Below are 20,881 nucleotides of genomic sequence, written 5' to 3' on the forward strand. Positions count from 1 at the left end.
ATCATATTGTTTTGCCGTAATGTACAATCCCTTTCTTTTCCTTTTTGTGCACAGACAAGAAGCAGTTTAAACCTGTTGCACAATTCACGTTTCCCGCGAAGAAAATTATTGGAAATCGTGACGTCAATTTTGTGGAAACACGTCGAAAAAAATTGGAAAATTACTTGAGAAAATTGATCAATTATAGTCTGGGTGCTGTTCCAGAGTTAGGTGAAAATCCTTGCAAGAGTTCTTTGTTTAAATACTTTCCCTTTTTATGTAAGTAAACACGTGATCTTTTTCATGTGAGTAAACACGTGTTCTTTTTCATGTGAGTAAACACGTGATCTTTTTCATGTGAGTAAACACGTGAACATGTTTGAGTGTAATTTATTGCTCAATATACAGAATAATAAACGATTTTTTAGTGTTAATGTTTGTAAGGCAAGAATAGACAGAAAAAATTGAAAGTCAAAATAAGAACATAAAGCAATCAAACGCATGCGCTGATTGGTCTATAGCTGTGTTTTCATTTGCTTGTGCAAACCGATCTGAGCTCAACAAATCAAATCAAAGAGATTTCGCAAATCAATCATGAATACATTTTAGAGGAAAAATTAAAACGTTTGTTTTAAAGTTGTCTGTTTCGCATTATTGAAATTTTTTTAAAAAGATATTTTTCCTGTTTGCACTGGCTTATGCAAACCTCGGAGTTTGTGAGAACTCTTGAGCATGTGCAACACTCTACCTTCGGTTTTGGGCTTGCACTGATCAGCTCTCAAGTTCTCCCAAAGGTCTCCTCGGTTTGCATAAGCCTGTGCAAACACAGTAAAAATCTTTTATTTCGTAATAATACAACACAAAGAACTCAAACTTTGGCTTGTTTTAGACAGAAAATCAAAATGCTACTACCTATTATTTCATGAATAGTTCATCAATTTTCTCTAAACTTTCAGCAAATATTTTACAGGCAAACTTCAACGGTATCATCTGTTTCAACGACGACAACGACAACACAAACTGTTCCTCCTACACATAATGGTTAAAGGTAAAACTTTTAGGATGTCTGTCGAAAAAAACAGAGCATAGAAATTGTATAAGTTATATTGTATATATATAACATACGTATAGTTCAGTATATATAAATATAATATGTCTACAAAGTAGAAGAATTTCCTGATGCATCAATTTCAACGACTCTTTATTGTATGTGCTAAATACAGATATAATTTGTCAGTATTTGATACTATATAATAGTACATCATACTGGGTTTTAACAAGTTAAAACATAATATTTAACTTGAAATGAAAACAATCGTATATTAAATACATCACACGCGTACTATGCTATTAAATGTTGTGCTATCTCAGCACGATTTGATCAATTTAAATATCCCGCGTCACCCAGCTCTTGCTGGCGAATGTTTATACGACTTGACGTGACCAGTTTGATCAATACGTCATATGACTTTTGCCGATCTTTCCCGCGCTATGTGTAAAGAGATTTCTTGCTGAAACAATCTTTATCGTAAGTATTACGTAAAATATTTCATTTGTAAGTGTCAAAGTACAGGGTGACCCAAAAAGATGCGTACTCATATTTTATTCGATAAAAAATCTATTTTTTAAGGAATGTCTTTTCTGTAGCAGGACGTGAAAGGTGAACCTATGGATGATCATTTGCAGCTACTATAGTTGCCCTGAAAATGTCTTGGACAAATCAGCAGAAGATATTCTCGCTGGAGACCTATTTTGCGACAAAATCATACCAGAGTGTACAGATTCAGTTTCGAAAGCGTTTCCATTGTCGCAACTTTCCATCAAATCAACGATTGTTAGTTGGGTTAAGTTCAGAGAGCATGGGACTGTAGTGGCCATGAGCAAGCACAGGATCATCGGGCCTTTTTGGTTCGAAGATGATGACAGCCGATCCCAGACAGTCAACAAGGAGCGCTACTTAACTGTTCTGAATAAATACTAGGCATCATGGGACTTGGAGAGGTTTTGAGAGCTTCACAATGGTTTCAGCAAGATTGTGCTACACCTCATGCGGCCAGCGAAACTATTTCTTGGTTAAGGCAGAGGTTTGAAGAGAGACTCATAAGCAGAAGATGCGATGTGGAATGGGCCCACCACCAGATCTTAACCCCAGATTTTTTATCTGCAGGGATTCCTCAAAGACAATGTATACCAGGAAATCCACAAACAATTGAAAGAACTTAAGACTGCCATCACAGCAAAAATAAGAGCCATCCAGAAGAGGAGTGTATAAAAGTGATTCAAAACTTTGCCAGACTAGTACAGGTTTGCTTTTGCAACAGAATGGTGGACATTTGGAACACATCTTGGAAAGCCATAAATTGACTAGAAATTGACAGAAATAGCCGAAACTCTTGTGAATAGTCTTCCATAAACTGAATGATGTGTGGTTGTAATTTGAAAGAAATAGCTTTTTAATTAAAGCCATAATTGAAATTTTCATGGGTACGTATCTTTTTGGGTCACCCTGTATTACAGTGAGTAATATAACCTTTTTATTTCAGAGAAGAAGAGTAACGCATACAGTTGATATTGTAAGCATTGTACAAAATTTCTAAGAATAGGATTTACTACTTCCTACATATGTATTGTAATATGAGATGTCTTCTACTAAAAGACGAAACGTTATTATTGATAAAATTATATACCCATGGCCATATTAAAAGTTTATGATGGGCAATGATATTTATACTAAAATTCGCTTTCCGCCTTGCAAATCCATTTTCACAATATTTTATAACATCACAACAAGTTAAACCTGTTGAATACATGTTCTTTCTTTGAAGCTGTTGCAAAAGTCGTTTCAAACTCGAAAAAAACGAAAGATGGCCGTTGAAGAGTTAAGTTTTTTTACAAAAATTTATATCAGTTTTACCCTAAAATATCAGCTGCTTCTTCCTCAGTCAAACTTTATACTTCATTCCTCATTCATTTTTCGAAGCTGTCGGGAAAAGTCTTTCAAGAAGTTAGAAAAGATGTTGACGGAGAAACATGGCATTGCCGAAGTTTTTGTTGTACATGGTGGTTTTTTTACCAGAGTTTTGACAATTGCTGGTTTATCAAAGATCTTTACGTTAAATACATGGTTATTTTTTGCTAAGCTCTTTGAAAAAGTCGTTCAAGAACTCAGAAAAGACGTTAACGAAATGACGACCGTTACAGAATGGCCGAAAGTTTGTGTAAGAACATGTTACATGTTACATGTTCGTTCGCTGAATTCCGGCTATCGGACTCATATAAATAGTCCCTAAAACTAAAGGTAAGTTTATGAAAGTGCATACATTGCCGTCGACTATAGTCTTTGCATTTTCACACATTTTCATGCCAAAGACTATATACTGTGCATTTTCACACATCTTCATGCCAAAGACTAGAATTTTGCATTTTCACACACTTTCACACCAAAGACTATAGTCTTTCATTTTACACACTTTCACATTGTCGCATGGAGATTGAAAATTCTTTAAAATGGACAAATATAATGCCGGCTGATAGTTGAATAATAAAATAAAAAAATACATTGTAATAATATTTTTCTATCCGTTTTATTCCTTTGATGTGTGCAAAACTAGCTGGTCAGCCTTCATTTACCATTGAAGACTTTGTATAATTTCAATGTCTGTCTACTACGCCAAACCCACAGGTGCATGGAACATTTTAGCTACGTTGATGCAAGCACAAAGATTTTTTTCCATTGAAGATGTAATGCACTAATGAGGAGTTAGCACAGTGATTGGGTTTCGAAATTTTACAGTAGTTTAATTGCAAACGTCGTTTTTATATACACCCTGTAGGAATGCTAATTAAAGAGATCAAATGTTAATGCTAATAATTCAATAAGAAAATGAGATGAAGATAACAATCTGAGGGTTTATCAAATCATGTTTGTATCAGTGAACCTTTAAAATTTGCATGAATTCAGCTGGTTTATTTAAAGGAGCTTAAATGTTTGGGATTTGCTATTTGCTGTAGCTGAGTATACGTTTTATTTATATTGTATTAAATTGCATTTACCGCTCTATGAGAGTTAATTACTTCTAAGTGATAAGATCATACAAATTCTATTCACGTAATACAATTGACGACACACCTGGTAAAGCCAATAGTACACAACGTTTACGACACACCTAGTAAATGACCAATCAGAACACCAACACGTTTACAACATCCCTAGTCACTTTGGCCAATAAAATTACAACACATAGTCTAAGACTAAAACTTGGCCATAGTCTAAGACTAAGAACGTGCCATTTAAGACGTGAAAGTCTGTAGTTGCACGAAGAATAGTTAGCCAGTCGAAATTATTCCAAGGTGAAATATCTCTGGAGTGCATTGAAAAATTGTTCAGGTAAATGTCTTGTTTCAAGTTCTTTGCAGTAAACATTGAATTGGGACACTGCATGTGATGTTCATTAATGCAAAGTGCAGTGTAGCCTTTCCATAAAGTTTCCGTCTTAGTAACTTTTGTTTCCTCTATGCGATTTTTTAGACATGGACATTCTTCTCTTAAACGACAATTAGTCATCAAATGAGATTGAGGAAACAACGAACAAATGTTGGGTATATTCACCATGATCATGGACTCACAATTAAAGAAGTGGTTATTGTTCACAGCGGTTGAGAGAATTGTGGCTGTTGTCGACCAGTTCCTCGACGCTCATCTAAACATAAGAACAAACTTCAATTCTGTAGTTGGTTTAGAGAAATTCTTCTTCCTTTGCTTTGAACTACATTACTAGTAGAATAAAATGCTCAATGTAAGTATATTTATCAATGTTTAAATTTATGGAAGTATAGTAGTGTAGACTGACATTGGCTTCAATTGTCCTATGTAGAAACCTTCTGATCAAAGAGTGGACAATATGCGTACTTTAATGAAATCCTCTGAACAATGATGAAGAATGAACATACTTTAATGGGATTCCTCTGAAGAATGCTCAAGAATGACAATATACTTTAATGAAGATCTCAGAACGATGATCAAGAATGGGCAGTGTACTTTGATGAGAAATCCTCTGAACAATGATCAAGAATGGAACAGCATACTTTAATGAGTCCTCTGAAAATGATCAGAATGAACAATTTACTTTAACGAAGACCTCTGAACAATGATCAAGAATGAACAATATACTTTAATGACTCTTCTGAACAATGATCAAGAATGGACAATATACTTTGATGAAATTGAAAAATACGTGACTTCTATGCCTAAAGGCCATCTCTCTCAAGAATGCAAACGCTAAACACTATTCTGGAGCAATGCATCCATCAGCCTAACGCCTGTTTCCATGGAAAAGTCAATATTATGACTTTTCTAAAACATCTTCCTGGGAGTTTTCCTGCTAACATCACGACTGGTCAATCAATCGCAATGATGGATAAAACCACGCCGCTATCAATGCCCAAATTTCAACATTATTTAATGAAATTTTGTAATAAAACATGGAATTTCTTTAACATGAAAATATAAAACCTAAAATTCCTAATTTTCCGACTGGCTGTCGATATTTCTGATTTAATGCATGGGCGACACAGTTGCAAGAAATGGCCAATCTTGTTTCTGGCGCGTCGTCGACATAAAAGCGGAGTGATGTTTGTCAAGGTAGCCTGAAAGTGGATACGATGGTTTTCACCATCAACGTTCTGAATTTTCAAAAATTATTTGGGCTTTTGTGGCTGTCCTTGCTCAACATCCGATCGTTTCATCTTCACAATTGGCAAGATTCGTCATTCATCGTAGTCTGTCGTCGAACTGCCAGGATTCGTCGAAAACCGTAAGTGTAATAATAATAAACCTTTTATTTAGTTAGGCCTGTTAACAGGTCAAATCTCTAATATAATTTGGGCAATAGCCACAACAAATCCTGGTGTTATATATATTCCACTGTAATTTTTAATGCAGGAATGCAAATAAATATATTTAAAGAAATTTACATCATTTTTCAAAATAGTCTTGATTAGAGGTAATAAAATTTTTCTTTCGGTTGAAATAATCCAATTGTGTTTTTGGTGCTGCTTTAATTATATTAAAATTTTATATTAGTAGCGATGAATTGTATCAACTGTTAAAGTCAGTGACTGACATAATTGTGTTTGTTCTATATATTTTACCTTCGAAAAACCTCTGTAGAATATACTGCTTTAAGGAGCTACGCATGATCGCAGCGGCTGTTGCCTCGAAGAAGGATAGACAGTACCATATAGCAGAATCGGAAACAAGTGAAGTTTGGCCAAAGGAGAGCAACTTCAACTTGGGTTAGTGGAACAAATGGTACCTTAGTAGAGGATGCAAATAGCATCTGTAAAAGAGACCTTTGAAGACTGGATCTGGCAGAGCAAGACCTATGAAGACCAAGGGAAGATCGTGGTTTTGGTGGAAAGAAAAATGCTCTCTCCTAGTACGGTAAGAGCATGCAGTCGTTGTAGTTGGCCAATTTCATGAACGGCTTTCTACATTGACTATTTAAGGCACTCCTGGATGGATCCCCTATAATGCATGAGTAGTTCAACCCACCCCGGTTGGAGATCGCCCGTAGGTGCAACATGCACTAGGTTAAGTAAGTTAAGGGCATGATGGGTTACCTCCTTCAAGGGGCATTCCTTTTCAGGGCGGAATTCCGGTGTCATGCGCAGGTAGGAAGTTTAGATAGCTTAGGCATGCGCTGTAGTTGCGGCGGGTAGTTGCTACGCTCAGGTAACGAACGTGGGGTTTGTACCTTTCAAGGATGAACCTCACTATCAAAGAGAATTAAGTGAATTTAAATGTTTGGAAAACTTTCAATCTTGTCCTCATTATTAAATCGACAAATAGATACTTAAAAGTATTTAATTTGTTAAGACATTTACAGTTTAGGGCGGCGTGCAATTTCTGTAAATGTTTAAAGGTATGTTGTTTTCTGTTAAAGAAAACTTTATTCCTAAATTTCAATGCTGCAAGCCACAGCGTAAATAGCACAAAGTAAATTAGTACACCAGGTCTAAGTATGCGGTATGCCTTCATAATAATCTGAAGAAACACGGTTTTAGTAAAGTGTATTGTTTTGTTATTTCTAATGGTTACTATGAGACAAACCGTAGACGTTTATCACATATTACTTAAAAAGTTACACGAAAGTTTCCATGTTCGCCATTTGCGTTTCTATAAAAGTGAACTATGTGATATTGTCCAACTAAAACATAATTTAAATGAAGCGCTGCGGATTGTTTGGTTAAAAAAACCAAACTTAACGTGTGCTTCTTCAAGTGCTTAATGTTAAATTTTCTTTTGAAAATAAATTATATTTAATAAAGGAACATTGAATTTCGTCTGACTGTACAAAACCTATCTTGAAGTACTATAATCTAATCCATGTCATACAGCCAGCACTTTCTTCAGTTTTAAGCGTTAGTGGCACCGGGCGCGCAAAGCACTGAATTAAATTAACGGTGCAAAATAGGGACGCTTAGGTGGCGCTAGGTGCGACTGTTTTGGTTATGGATTAGTTAGAAAAAACATTACAATTTCACCAAAATACACATTTTCTCGTGCAAAGAGGAATTGTCGTTCAATAATCTGGTGACGAATGTTTACGTAAACCAGCGTTACCGTAAAAATGGCGATATATACATTTACGTAAAAATGGCGAATTACTTCTAAAACTGGTGTATATCTTCAAAAGAGACCAAAAATTTTTTGGACTAAGCGTGTTTTAAAAAAGTTGACGGTTTTCTATTTTTGGCTATTTGCATCGTTTCAAAGGTATGTGAACTTTAACTTATATTAGGGTCCCCAGGGCGCGGAACTTCAAAATCCTGGTGGTTTTCCTGTTCAGTATTCTCAACTTCGTCTGCCTTTGTGTTCGGTTTTGGTTAATACCGTTCAGGTTTTCCATTAGGGATTTTTATTTCGGTTAAGTCTTCAAAAACAGTGACCTTTGTGGGACTAAACTTGTACTACTTATCATGTACAACCATGGAAACCAAAGAAATATTTTTTGAAAGTTATGAATGTTTAGATGGACGACCTAAGGTCTTCTATCAAATAAATTTACGGCTGCCTTCACTTTCGTTTAAACAATCAGAGTCATGTCTAAGCAATTTGTACTTTTATAACAGTTTGAGTGATTTTGGTTGAATTATCTTGCATGTTTATTTACTTAACACATAATGTTAATGTGAAAGTTTATTTGCGTGTATTTAGGAGCTCAAAGTTGGACATTTAAACATTCTAATGTTGAACCAGTAGTATAAAAAAACTGGTAATTTGTTTTATTGTTTGTGACGTTAAATTGTGAAGTGCAATTGAACGATAAAGATCTTGAATTGTTTTTTTTCCTATTGCGCTCATGCAATAACTTACTAACTTTGAGCTTCAAAATTCCACAAAATATCAAACTTTGGAACTATAAAATATTCCAAAATATGTTCAATAGCCAAAACAATGTTTGGGTATCTTTAAAACTGCGGTACAATTTAGTCTTTGGGTTCGATTCCCAATACACTGTTATTATTATATATAACAATTAGCAATTTCCATTTTATAAATACAAGAGATTGATTGGTTTTATGGAAATAAATAATATTTTATTCTTTGCTATGTCAAATAGCTAAACATCTCAATATGTACACTAGTGTAATATATGAAATAATTTTATTTTAAAGATGTAATTTTCTTGAAAATACGCGAGATCCGCTTGGAACACTAATATTTTGACAATCGTTTGCTCAGAAGAAGTTTTTTAACAAGTGGGAAAATTTGTATTCTTTGCAAATGTCTCATGAATTTCTTTCTTTATAAATATGCTGAAAGTATCTCGGATATGGCTTTAAGTATATGAAGTGAATTACAATCTATATATATTTTTGTAAATATGACATATAAATATCCAGGTATGCTTCATTAAATTTTTGGTTTTAAAAGAATCTACAGAATTGTATTAATGACTCGACTTATTTCAAAGTCCACCTTTAAATAGATACATTCCAGGTTTAGAGCTTCATCTATCTTCTAGGTTGTAATGTACTACATGTGACGTAAATGTTGGTTTGGACTTGTGTATATCAATGTATACTTTCATGTAAGTGACTCCACAAGAAATATCTCCTGCAAATTCTTGTCTTCACCTTTGTCGCGTTTCTTTGGTGTCGTGGTGTTAGTGTTCGTTCTAAGTATCAATGTGAACTGCAAATTTTCATGTTTCAACATAGCAATGAAAAATATATCAAATATCATCAGACAATATAAATTACCTAATGTCAGGATATTATGAAAGTCATTCTTTATTGATTTCTTATTAAATTCAGCAATTCTGTACGTACAAAGCTGATAGCTTTGTCTCATAAGGTCTTTCATATTGATATTGTTATAGTTGTCAACAAAATTGACTGGTTTGCTTTGGTGCGTCAAACAGATTTGGGAAATTTTAAACTCTGCTAATTTGAGACTGTTTTTAAAAATACTACTTAATTGAATAGCAAATTACAGTATTAGATTACAATTGTGATTGACAACCTTTAAAACCAAACCTTGATGTGATTAGCAACACTGTCTGCGTTATGTCTTGAACATTTTGAATAGGGCGCACTTTATATTGGATAGGTGTTGTCACTGTTTTGGTTAGCAATAAGGCTATCAAATAAAGAGTAGAGTTATTAAATAGTTAGATTTTGGTTTTGCTAGTGTTAGTGTTAGCATTAATCTTGCATAGTGTTATAATACTAGTCGTGTTGAATTTGATGCGATGAATTATTGATATAGTCTTATTCTTAGTGTTTGTCTTGGTGCTAGTGTTAGTCTTAAAAGAGTGTTGGTCTTGGTGCTTGTTTTAGTGTTGGTATACTGTTGTTAGTGCTAGTGATGATGTTAGTCTTTTAGTGATTTTATTTAGTCTTTGTAGAGTGTTAGTTATTTTATAATAATGATGGAAATAGATTTAGTGCTTTTAATCTTACACTCTTTTTGCATGAAAATGCCTGAACTATAGTATGAATCAAAATTTAAGAAATTCGTTTTTTAATAAAATTTACACAATTTTGTTACGATTTAGGCTTGTTTCATTTTGCTTAAATTTTGCACGTTGTACCAGTCAACCAGATAATACTGAATGCCAAAGTTTGTCGTTTTGGAAATCTTTGTCTGAACTGATTGTGTGTTTTTTGTAAGCTACCAGTTTCAAGAAACGTTTTCACAAGAAATGTGCTGCGAATTCTGCTATGTTTAATTGAAAAAATCGTGTTTGTAAAGCATACGATACAATAAGAAGTTGAATATGCATTTAGCGTGAAGGGACATTAGCATTTAAGAGCGTTGTGGGACTAAATTTATTCCCATCGACGGAAAATTGTGATTTTGTTAACATTATTTGTGAGTACTTCTTCACTTTCCAACTACAGATTCTTACAACAGTTATTTTATACAATTCACGTATTTTCACAAAATTTAACTTTTTTCATACAAAGATTATAATTCATGATTTTTCAAAATTTTACATTTTTCTTACAAAACTATAATTCACCCCATTTTCACAAATTTTAACATTCATACATTTCACAATTTTTTCATGAAAAAATTTCAAAGTTAATGAACACTACATTTTATTCCAAGGCTATAATTCATGAATTTTCACGCATATTTATGCAAAAGAGACTATATATAGTTCATGAATTTTCACACATTTCATGCCAAAGAGACAATAGGCCATGAATATTCATGCCAAAGACTATAGATCCACTGATATTCAGATATATTCATGCAAAGACTATAGATCGTGAATTTTCAGATATATTCATGACAAAGACTATGATCACTGATATTCATGCCAAAGACATAGACTATAGTTCATGCATTTCCACACATTTTCATGCTAAAGACTATAGTTTACGTATATTCATGCCAAAGACTATAGTTCATAATTTTCCACATTTTCATGCCAAGGACTACAGTTCATGATTTTCAAACAATTTCAGGCCAAAGACTATAGTTCATGATTTTACACACTTTCATGCCAAAGACTATAGATCATGATTTTCACATTTTCATGACAAGACTATGATCCATAATTTTTACAAATTTTCATTCCAAAGATTATAGTTCATGATTTTTGGAATTTTCATACCAAAGACTATAGATCATGATTTTCACACATTTCATGCCAAAGATTATAGTTCATTTTTCACACACATTTTCATCAAAAGACTATAGTCCATGCATTTTCACAAATTTTCATGTTAAAGAGACTATAGTCATGGATTTTCACAAATTTTATACAAAGACTATATTTCATGCATTTTAAAATTTTCATGCAAAGACTATATTTCAAGCATTTTCACAAACTTCCTTGCCAAAGACTATAGTCGATAAATTTTCACAATTTTTCATGACAAAGACTATACTCCATGCATTTTCACAAATTTTCGTGACAAAGACTATAGACCATGCATTTTTAAAATTTTCATGCCAAAGACTATATTTCATGCATTTTTCAAACTTCCTTGCCAGACTATAGTCGATAAATTTCACAATTTTCATGACAAAGACTATACTCCATGCATTTTCACAAATTTTCGTGACAAAGACTATAGACCATGCATTTTTAAAATTTTCATGCCAAAGACTATAGTCCATGCATTTTCACAAACTTCCTTGCCAAAGACTATAGTCCATGAATTTTCGCAAAATTTCATGACAAAGACTATAGTCGATAAATTTCCACAATTTTTTCATGACAAAGACTATACTCCATGCATTTTCACAAATTTTCATGACAAAGACTATAGTCCATGCATTTTCACAATTTTCCATGCCAAAGACTATAGTCCATGGATTTTAACAAATTTTCATGCCAAAGACTATAGTCCATGCATTTTCACAAACTTTCCTGCCAAAGACTATAGAACATGAATTTTCTCAAAATTTCATGACAAAGACACTATAGTCCATGCATTTTCACAAATTTTCATGCCAAAGACTATATTTCATGCATTTTTAAAATTTTCATGCCAAAGGCTATAGTCCATGCATTTTCACAAACTTCCTTGCCAAAGACTAAAGTCTTTTGCGTAAAAAAGTGTAAAAATGCAAAGACTATAGTTTTTTGCGTAAAAAAGTGTAAAAATGCAAAGACTATAGTCTTTTGCGTAAAAGTCATAAAATGCAAAGCTATAGTCTTTATAAAGTGTAAACATTCAAAGACTATAGTCTTTTGTAAGAAATGTAAAAAAAATGCAAAGACTATAGTCTTTGCGTAAAAAAAGTGTAACAAAGACTATAGTCTTTTGCATAAAAAATTAATAAAAATGCAAGACTATAGTCTTTGCATAAAAAGTGTAAAATCAAAGACTATAGTCTTTGCATAAAAGTGTAAAATGCAAAGAGACTATTGTCTTTTGCGTAAAAAAAGTGTATTTCTGTCAAAACTATAGTCTTTTGCATAAAAAAGTGTAAAAATGAAAAGACTATAGTCTTTTAAAATAAATTAATAAAAAGTAAAGACTATAGTCTTTTGCGTAAAAAGAATAAAAATGCAAAGGCTATAGTCTTTTAAATAAAAGTGTAAACAATTCAAGACTATAGTCTTTTGCGTAAAGAAATGTAAAATCACAAGAGACTAAGTCTTTGCGTAAAAGAAGTGTAACAAAGGCAAGACTATAGTCTTTCATAAAAGTGTAAAAATGCAAAGACTATAGGCTTTTGCGTAAAAATGTGTAAAAATGCAAATACTATAGTCTTTGCGTAAAAGATAATGAAACAAGACTATAGTCTTTCATAAAAAGTGTAAAATCACAAAGACTATAGTCTTTTGCATAAAGATAATAAAATGCAAGACTATAGTCTTTGCATAAAAAACATAAAATGCAAAGACTATTGTCTTTTGCGTAAAGTCTTAATGAAAGTTAGTCTTTTAGATTTTGTAAATTAATTAAAAGCTATGGTTGAGATAAAAAAGACTATATCATAGTCTGCGTAAAAAGTGTAAAAATGCAAAGACTATAATCTTTTGTGTAAAAAAGTGTAAAAATACAAAGACTATAGTCTTTTGTGTAAAAGTGTGTAAAAACGCAAAGACTATAGTCTTTTGCGTAAAATTAATAAAATCACAAAGACTAGTCTTTGCGTAAATGTAAAAATCAAAGACTATAGTCTTTTACGTAATAAAAATCACAAGACTATAGTCTTTCACGCAAAAAATTGTAAAAAGGCAAAGACTATAGTCTTTTGCTTAAAAAAGTGTAAAAATGCAAAGACTATAGTCATTTGCGTAAAAAGAATAATAAAATGCAAGACTATAGTCTTTTGCGTAAAAAGTGTAAAATTCAGACTATCTTTTTGCGTAAAAAAGTGTAAAAATTCAAGACTATAGTCTTTTGCAAAAAGTGTAAAATGCAAAGACTATAGTCTTTTGCAGTAAAGTGTAAAAAATCTAAAGACTATACTCTTTTGCGTAAAAAAGTGTAAAAGACAAAGACTATAGTCTTTTGCGTAAAAAATTGTAAAAAGTAAAAGACTATAGTCTTTTGCGTAAAAAAGTGTAAAAATGCAAAGATCTATAGTCTTTTGCATAAAGAAGTGTAAACATTCAAAGACTATAGTCTTTTGCGTAAAGAAATGTAAAAATGCAAAGACTATAGTCTTTTGCGTAAAAAAGTGTAACAAGGCAAAGACTATAGTCTTTCGCATAAAAAAGTGTAAACATTCAAAGACTATAGTCTTTTGCGAAAAGAAATGTAAAAATGCAAAGACTATAGTCTTTTTAACGTAAAGATGTAAAAAGAACAAGACTATAGTCTTTCATATAAAAAAGTGTAAAACAATTCAAAGAGACTATAGATCTTTAAGTAAAAATGTAAAAATCTCAAAGACTATAGTCTTTTGCTTAAAAAGTGTAATGAATAAGATATAGTCTTTCATAAAAAGTGTAAAAATCACAAAGACTATAGTCTTTTACATAAAAAGATCAATAAAATCTAAAGACTATAGTCTTTTGCGTAAAAAAGTGTGTCAAAGATTATAGTCTTTAAATAAAAAGTCAAAATCTTCAAGACTATAGATCTTTTGCATAAAGAGATAAAAATAAAGAGACTATAGTCTTTAAGTAAAAAGAATAAAATCACAAGACTGATCTTTTATATAAAAGATAAAAATCTAAAGACTATAGTCTTTTGCGTAAAAAGAATGTAACAATGCAAAGACTATAGTCTTTGCGTAAAAAGAGATAAAATCACAAGACTATAGTCTTTTGCATAAAAAAGTGTAAAAATGCAAAGACTATAGTCTGTCGCATAAAAAAGTGTAAAATACAAAGACTATAGTTTCTTGCGTAAAAAAGTGTAAAAATGCAAAGGCTATAATCTTTTGCGTAAAATGTGTAAAAATGCAAAGACTATAGTCTTTTGCGTAAAAGTGTGTAAAAATGCAACGAGTATAGTCTTTTGGGTAAAAAAGTGTAAAAATGCAAAGACTATAGGTCTTTTGCGTAAAAAAGTGTAAAAATGCGAAGACCTATAGTGTAAAAATGCAAAGAGCTAGTCTTTTGCGTAAACTTTTGCGTAGTCTTTTGCAGTCATATGTAACTTTTTGGTAGTTATACAATGTAGTATATGGTGAAAATTGATGTTTTATATACATGGGTAATAGCCGCCCAACGTACGTACGCTGGATAATAAAGGTGTTGAAGAAAGCTTTTTGTTGAATAAATACTTTTTGAACAGTCATATGTAACTTTTTGGTAGTTATACAATGTAGTATATGGTGAAAATTGATGTTTTATATACATGGGTAATAGCCGCCAAACGTACGTACGCTGGATAATAAAGGTGTTGAAAAAAGCTTTTTGTTGAATAAATACTTTTTGAACAGTCATATGTAACTTTTTCGTAGTTATACAGTGTAGTATATGGTGAAAATTGATGTTTTATATACATGGGTAATAGCCGCCCAACGTACGTACGCTGGATAATACAGGTGTTGAAAAAAGCTTTTTGTTGAATAAATACTTTTTGAACAGTCATATGTAACTTTTCGTTAGTTATACAATGTAGTATATGGTGAAAATTGATGTTTTATATACATGGGTAATAGCCGCCCAACGTACGTACGCTGGATAATAAAGGTGTTGAAAAAAGCTTTTTGTTGAATAAATACTATTTGAACAGTCATATGTAACTTTTTGGTAGTTATACAATGTAGTATATGGTGAAAATTGATGTTTTATATACATGGGTAATAGCCGCCCAACGTGTACGTACGCTGGATAATAAAGGTTTTGAAAAAAGCTTTTTGTTGAATAAATACTTTTTGAACAGTCATATGTAAATTCTTAGGCTCAAGACATGTGCTGAGGATATGTGGGAAAGAGCTCCAGGGTAGACCACAACAAAGGCATGCTTCATGTTACGACCTCTTGAGGGAAAATGTTATATTATACCATTTAATGAACGAGGTGGCGGATGTGGTGCAGCTATGAGATCCATGTGTATAGGTTTGATGTTTCCTTGTGAAGATCAAATTGAAATGTTAATTGAAATTGCTGTTGAAAGTGGAAGGATGACTCATAATCACCCCACAGGTATTCAACTTTCATAAAAAAGCAACAATTTCAGATCATGTATCAATTATCAAGTCACTAAAGTCTAGTGTTCTGTCAATCGACAAGTGTTTCTTTGTATACAGTTTGCTAGGTTTTCCTGTTATCTGCATTTTTTTTCATTTTGACAAACCTTTATAGTAATTTAGCTTTTCAATCCTTTTGCTTTTCTTAGATGTTTTATCTTCAACTCTTCCTTCGATTACTTACTTGAAAAAGCCATTACCATGAATGTTTCATATCCTTTTATCTAATATCAATTTATAAATAAAACAAAAGATGGTTGACCTTAGGTTTGCATAAGTCTATGCAATCCATCATTTTCCAGAACCACATCTCAAATGCCTCCATCCTTCTAACATTGCTCAATTTTAGTGACCATATCTTTGATCCATGCTTTTTATCGCTTTTCCACATTTCCAAATTTCTGTCTCCTAAAAGCTGTTTGAATTGCCAATGCTGTCTTGCTTTTATATCTTCACTACTACAGCCATTGAATCCATGATCCATATCAAAATGCCGCTATTATGTAAATAGGGTCATCATAATGTAAGTGACATGAAATTAGCAATCTTTAAAGATAGTGATTTTTATTATAGGTTATCTTGGGGCTGTTACTGCAGCTTTATTTACAGCCCATGCTATACAGAAGATACCTCCAAAAAAATGAGGAGCAGAACTTTTAAGTGTTTTACCCAAACTTTGGGAATACATTGAGAAGGTTGGTCGTGATATAGAAGAAAACAAGAAATCTTGGGGCTACTTTAAAGACAGTTGGGAGTCATATATTGAACTACAGGAATTAACCAATGGAACCAGTGAACCAAAGTTTCCAGTGACATATAACATACCTGAACATGATGCTTTTTATAAATCTGTGAGTTATGCAGGCTGGGGTGGATCCAGTGGTCAAGATGCACCAATGATTAAGATGCTTTGATTATGGCAAAAGATTCCTGGTTTCAATTGTGTTCTTGTTCTATGTTTCATGGTGGAGATAGTGACAATACAGGACTATTGGCTGCAGCATGGTGGGGTGGTATGTATGTATGAAAGGTGTACACCTTGGAAATTATAGGAACTGGAATATGGTCCAAGGCTTACGAAGCTGGTTAAAAAATTACTGAATGTATCAAAGAATATGAAAAACTAACAGGATAGTATTTATTTAACAAAATTTATATCATAAAATTCTGTCATCCCAATATACTTTAGTATGTTTGTGAATCATACAATAAAAATTACTCCTTCGTTATAACATAAAAAAAATTTACTTCTAAAATAAAGTCTAAAGGAAAATGTCAGATTCAGGGCATGTGCAGTTCTAAGTTTTACTTAGTATGATTCCTGGCCTGTAGAGTAAGTTTATTGACTAGATATCAGTGAAACTATACATAGACAAGGACCATTACATCTTTAGCCTCTCTTTACCTCACAAAATACAAACTGCAAACGTTTTGTTCAATACCAAAAATACATTCTCAGGGAGAGGGGAGTTGACTTGGCAGGTAGAAGCCTTGCTCCGATGGTTTATGTGTTAAAAATAGGCTTGACTAATTTGGAAGGTACAATTTTCTTTGAAACACGTAGCTACCAATGTGTAACTGTACAGCTTTGTCATATTCCTAAGTTTCATAATACATTACACCTAAATTGTTTAACAGACTTAGCGACATCAACCTGACTAGTTCCTAACGTTTTTTTTTGCAAATTTTCTAGCTTTTTCGTGGAACTCTATAGCTTTGTCGTAGTTTCCAGTTCTTTTAAGCACATTACCAACATTGTTTAAAGACCTGGTGACATCAACATGATTTGGACCTAACGATTGTTTTTGAATTTCCAGAGCTTTTTCATGAAACTCTAAAGCTTTGTCGTAGTTTCCAGTATCATTATACACATTACCAAGATTGTTTAAAGACCTGGCGACATCAACATGATTTGGACCTAACGATTGTTTTTTAATTTCCAGAGCTTTTTCATGAAACTCTATAGCTTTGTTGTAGTTTCCAGTTTTTTTAAACACCATACCTAGATTGTTTAAAGACGCAGCGACATCAACATGATTTGGACCTAACGATGGTTTTTGAATTTCCAGAGCTTTTTCGTAAAACTCTATAGCTTTGTCGTAGTTTCCAGTTTCATAAAACACAACACCAAGACTGTTTAATAACGCAGCGACATCAACATGATTTGGACCTAACGATTTTTTTAATTTCCAGAGCTTTGTCGTAAAACTCCATGGCTTTGTCGTAGTTTCCAGTATTAGAATACACATTACCAAGATTGTTTAAATAACCAGCAACAGTAACATGATTTGGACCTAACGATTGTTTTTGAAATTCCAGAGCTTTTCGTAAAACTCTATAGCTTTGTCGTAGTTTCCAGTATCATAATACACATTACCAAGATTGTTTAAAGACGTAGCGACATCAACATGATTTGGACCTAACGATTGTTTTTTAATTTCCAGAGCTTTTTCATGAAACTCTACAGCTTTGTCGTAGTTTCCAGTTACACGATACACATTACCAAGATTGTTTAAAGACCTAGCGACATCAACATGATTTGGACCTAACGATTGTTTTTTAATTTCCAGAGCTTTTTCGTAAGACTCTATAGCTTTGTCGTAGTTTCCAGTTTTATAATACACAGTACCAAGATTGTTTAAAGACGCAGCGACATCAACATGATTTGGACCTAACGATTGTTTTCGAATTTCCAGTGCTTTTTCGTAAAACACTATAGCTTTGTCGTAGTTTCCAGTAACATTATACACATTACCAAGATTGTTTAAAGACGCGGCGACATCAACATAATTTGGACTTAACGATTGTTTTCGAATTTCCAGAGCCTTTTCATGATGATTTTTAGCTTTGCTATATTTCCCAGTTTCATAGTATAAAACACCGAGGATATTAAAATACCAAGCTTTGTCATAACTAGATTATTCTGATTTAAATTTATCCAATAGTTCAAGTGCAAGATCGTATTTTCCAAAATGTTCTAATCTCTCAACAAAATATTGGAAAACTTGTAAAGTATTCATTTTGATTTTTGTCTTGTTGGTCTTTAATAATTGAACAATTTTTTCAAGATGTGGCATCAATTTGCTTTCGTCGTCTTTCTTTTTAAACATGTAAAGTGCTTTTGATATTTCATCAACGCTACTTTCAATTTCATGTTTCTCATTCAACTGTTCAGATTGATAAACAGTAATTGCTTTGTGAACAATGCGATGTAGACTAATGTCATTATTTTCTGAATGCAAGAACAATGAGCAGTGCTTTAAAGAAAGACATATATCTTCCTTTGAGTGTTTGGGATCAATTTCTTGAACATAAAAAACAATAATGTCTCGTGGTATAGGATCAAACGATATCACGGAAAAAAAGTTAATAACATTTGCTAATATTGAGGATTCTTCAGCATTTTCTCTGACAGCTAAAAGTGAAGCTTGTAACATACTTCTAGGATATACCGAGTTAAATCTAACAAAAATGGCGTCCATGCTTTCTTCTTCCTCTGAAGATATTTTCTTTAAATATTGACTCCAAGTAAATGAGCAGTTTGCTTTGTTTACACGACTGACATAATAACCAGCAGCAGCCAAAGCCAGCGGTTGACGATCCAATGCGTGCGATACTTCATTCAACAATTGGTCATCAGCATGTTCAATAGTGTAATGCTTCAACAGTTGAAAACATTCCGTATCATTCATTCCACTTCTGATAGCAATATGTTTGTTAAGCCCATCGTCTTGAGGTACGGCATCTGTGTTCTGGATAGTTACTACGATTTGTCCATTTATCCACATGGCATCACCTACTTGGGGCAGTAACAAAGAAATTTTGCTGAGCAGTTCCACGTTGTCTACAATGATCAACCAATTTTGCCAGAATTTTAATCGTGTGGATACTAACGATCGCAAATTCTTCACTTTGTCTGTGATGGAACAGTTTTCGTCTTCAAATTTTTTAATCATATACTTGTCACAGTTTAAACGGTATCCAAGTTCACAATAAGTTTTTAAAAGAGATTCCTCATTTTTTCCATCGAGGGTCATTACAAACGAAGTTCTATTTTTCCAATCACACGATAATTTTTCACAAACCTGTATTGCAAGTTGAGATTTACCACAGCCAGGATTACCAGTGATGTAAAAATATGTCAGTTTATCATTGTTATCATTCCTTAATTTTTCAAGATCTTTATAATTTTATCACGAAATTCAGTGCGTTCAACGAAAAAATGATTAGGTTTTGAAGGAAGAACTTGGAATGAATTTAAAAAGTTTCGATGATTTTTTATTTCAATAATTTCATCGAGAGAAAATTTCAAATCTTGAAATGATTTTTCAATGATATTGACTATATCATCAAAATCATCATCTGAGCATTCCCTGTCATACCAATGTGCGTACTTGTTTCTTTCACAACGAAAAGCATGAACAGCATCCTTTGTTTTTTTGTCAAGATGCTTTCCAATTGAATTTGAAAAAATTATTGCATCAAATAATATCGTACAGTCCCACTTACTGGTGTCTCCATCCTGATATTTTAACTCTAGTTTTTTATCCAACTTTCTACCCGATTCTAAAGTGCAAAATTTTTTACCACTATTTTTGGTATCATCCCATTCTCCTTGTGTTGATTTGTAACGAGAGTTCCATTCTTTGATGAAAAATTGAGCAAGTTCCGTTTGTACCACATTGATTATTTGCTGAATGTAAGACATATTTCTTGTTCCTCTTGATTCCATTAGTACAAAAATTCAACATGATATATCAATGATGACTATAATCAAGAAATTCCAAAAATTAAATATACAACATATGACATTTGAAATATACTTGTTTTGCAATAATGTGTAACAAATGACACATTGTCTTGATAGCACAATTGTGTTTTCCATTAGCTATGAAGATTGACCTGTAGTGGCAAAAATTCTTAAAAACCATGAATTGTTTACTAAGACTTGTCAATTTAAGATAAATAATCAAATTTAAGCTAAGATAAACGATTAACTATATAATTAATAAATTGTAAGTGAAAAAAATTTTACTTTGCATTAATAAAACAATGCGTTTCGCTTGGTGGATCTTTAACGTGAAATGTAAATAAGCTCAGAAAAACTAAGATAGTAAGCTATCCCGATTATATGCTACTTAGAGAAAAACAAGATACAGAGCTTCTAGCCGTCTTGGTAAGAGAGGAAAGATTGGTTGTGTGCTATTGTCAACGGACAGCAGTTTTTTACCGACCCTACATTCAGTTTTATCTAAATCAAAACTTAGACAAACATTG

At 32.6% G+C, this 20,881-nt stretch overlaps 1 protein-coding gene and 1 long non-coding RNA gene across 2 annotated transcripts; one reads left to right on the forward strand and one right to left on the reverse strand.

Moving 5' to 3' along the window:
- The first annotated feature begins 58 nt into the window (after positions 1–58).
- Positions 59–1,317, forward strand: LOC124449565. The gene is made up of 2 exons (XR_006949444.1): positions 59–258; positions 950–1,317. It is a non-coding gene; the product is annotated as an uncharacterized LOC124449565 (long non-coding RNA).
- A 15,945-nt stretch (positions 1,318–17,262) lies between these two features.
- On the reverse strand, positions 17,263–19,586 carry LOC124448012. Its single transcript, XM_046999022.1, has 2 exons — positions 18,650–19,586; positions 17,263–17,371 (listed from the first exon to the last, which is right to left on the reverse strand). Exons 1-2 carry the CDS (start codon positions 19,558–19,560, stop codon positions 17,263–17,265), a joined length of 1,020 nt encoding a protein of 339 aa, XP_046854978.1. The 5' UTR covers positions 19,561–19,586.
- Positions 19,587–20,881: the final 1,295 nt, after the last annotated feature.

The sequence above is a fragment of the Xenia sp. Carnegie-2017 genome, unplaced genomic scaffold (genome assembly GCF_021976095.1).
Source record: "Xenia sp. Carnegie-2017 unplaced genomic scaffold, XeniaSp_v1 HiC_scaffold_23, whole genome shotgun sequence".
NCBI classification, from domain to species: Eukaryota; Metazoa; Cnidaria; class Anthozoa; order Malacalcyonacea; family Xeniidae; genus Xenia; species Xenia sp. Carnegie-2017.

What these genes read in the sequence shown, in the direction of transcription:
- LOC124448012 (XM_046999022.1), bottom strand. Translation starts at nt 19,560, where the DNA reads ATGATTAAAAAATTTGAAGACGAAAACTGTTCCATCACAGACAAAGTG. An exon ending in GAAAAAATTGTTCAATTATT is followed by an intron (nt 17,372 to 18,649) that starts AAAGACCAACAA and finishes TGATGTCACCAG; the next exon opens with GTCTTTAAACAATGTTGGTA.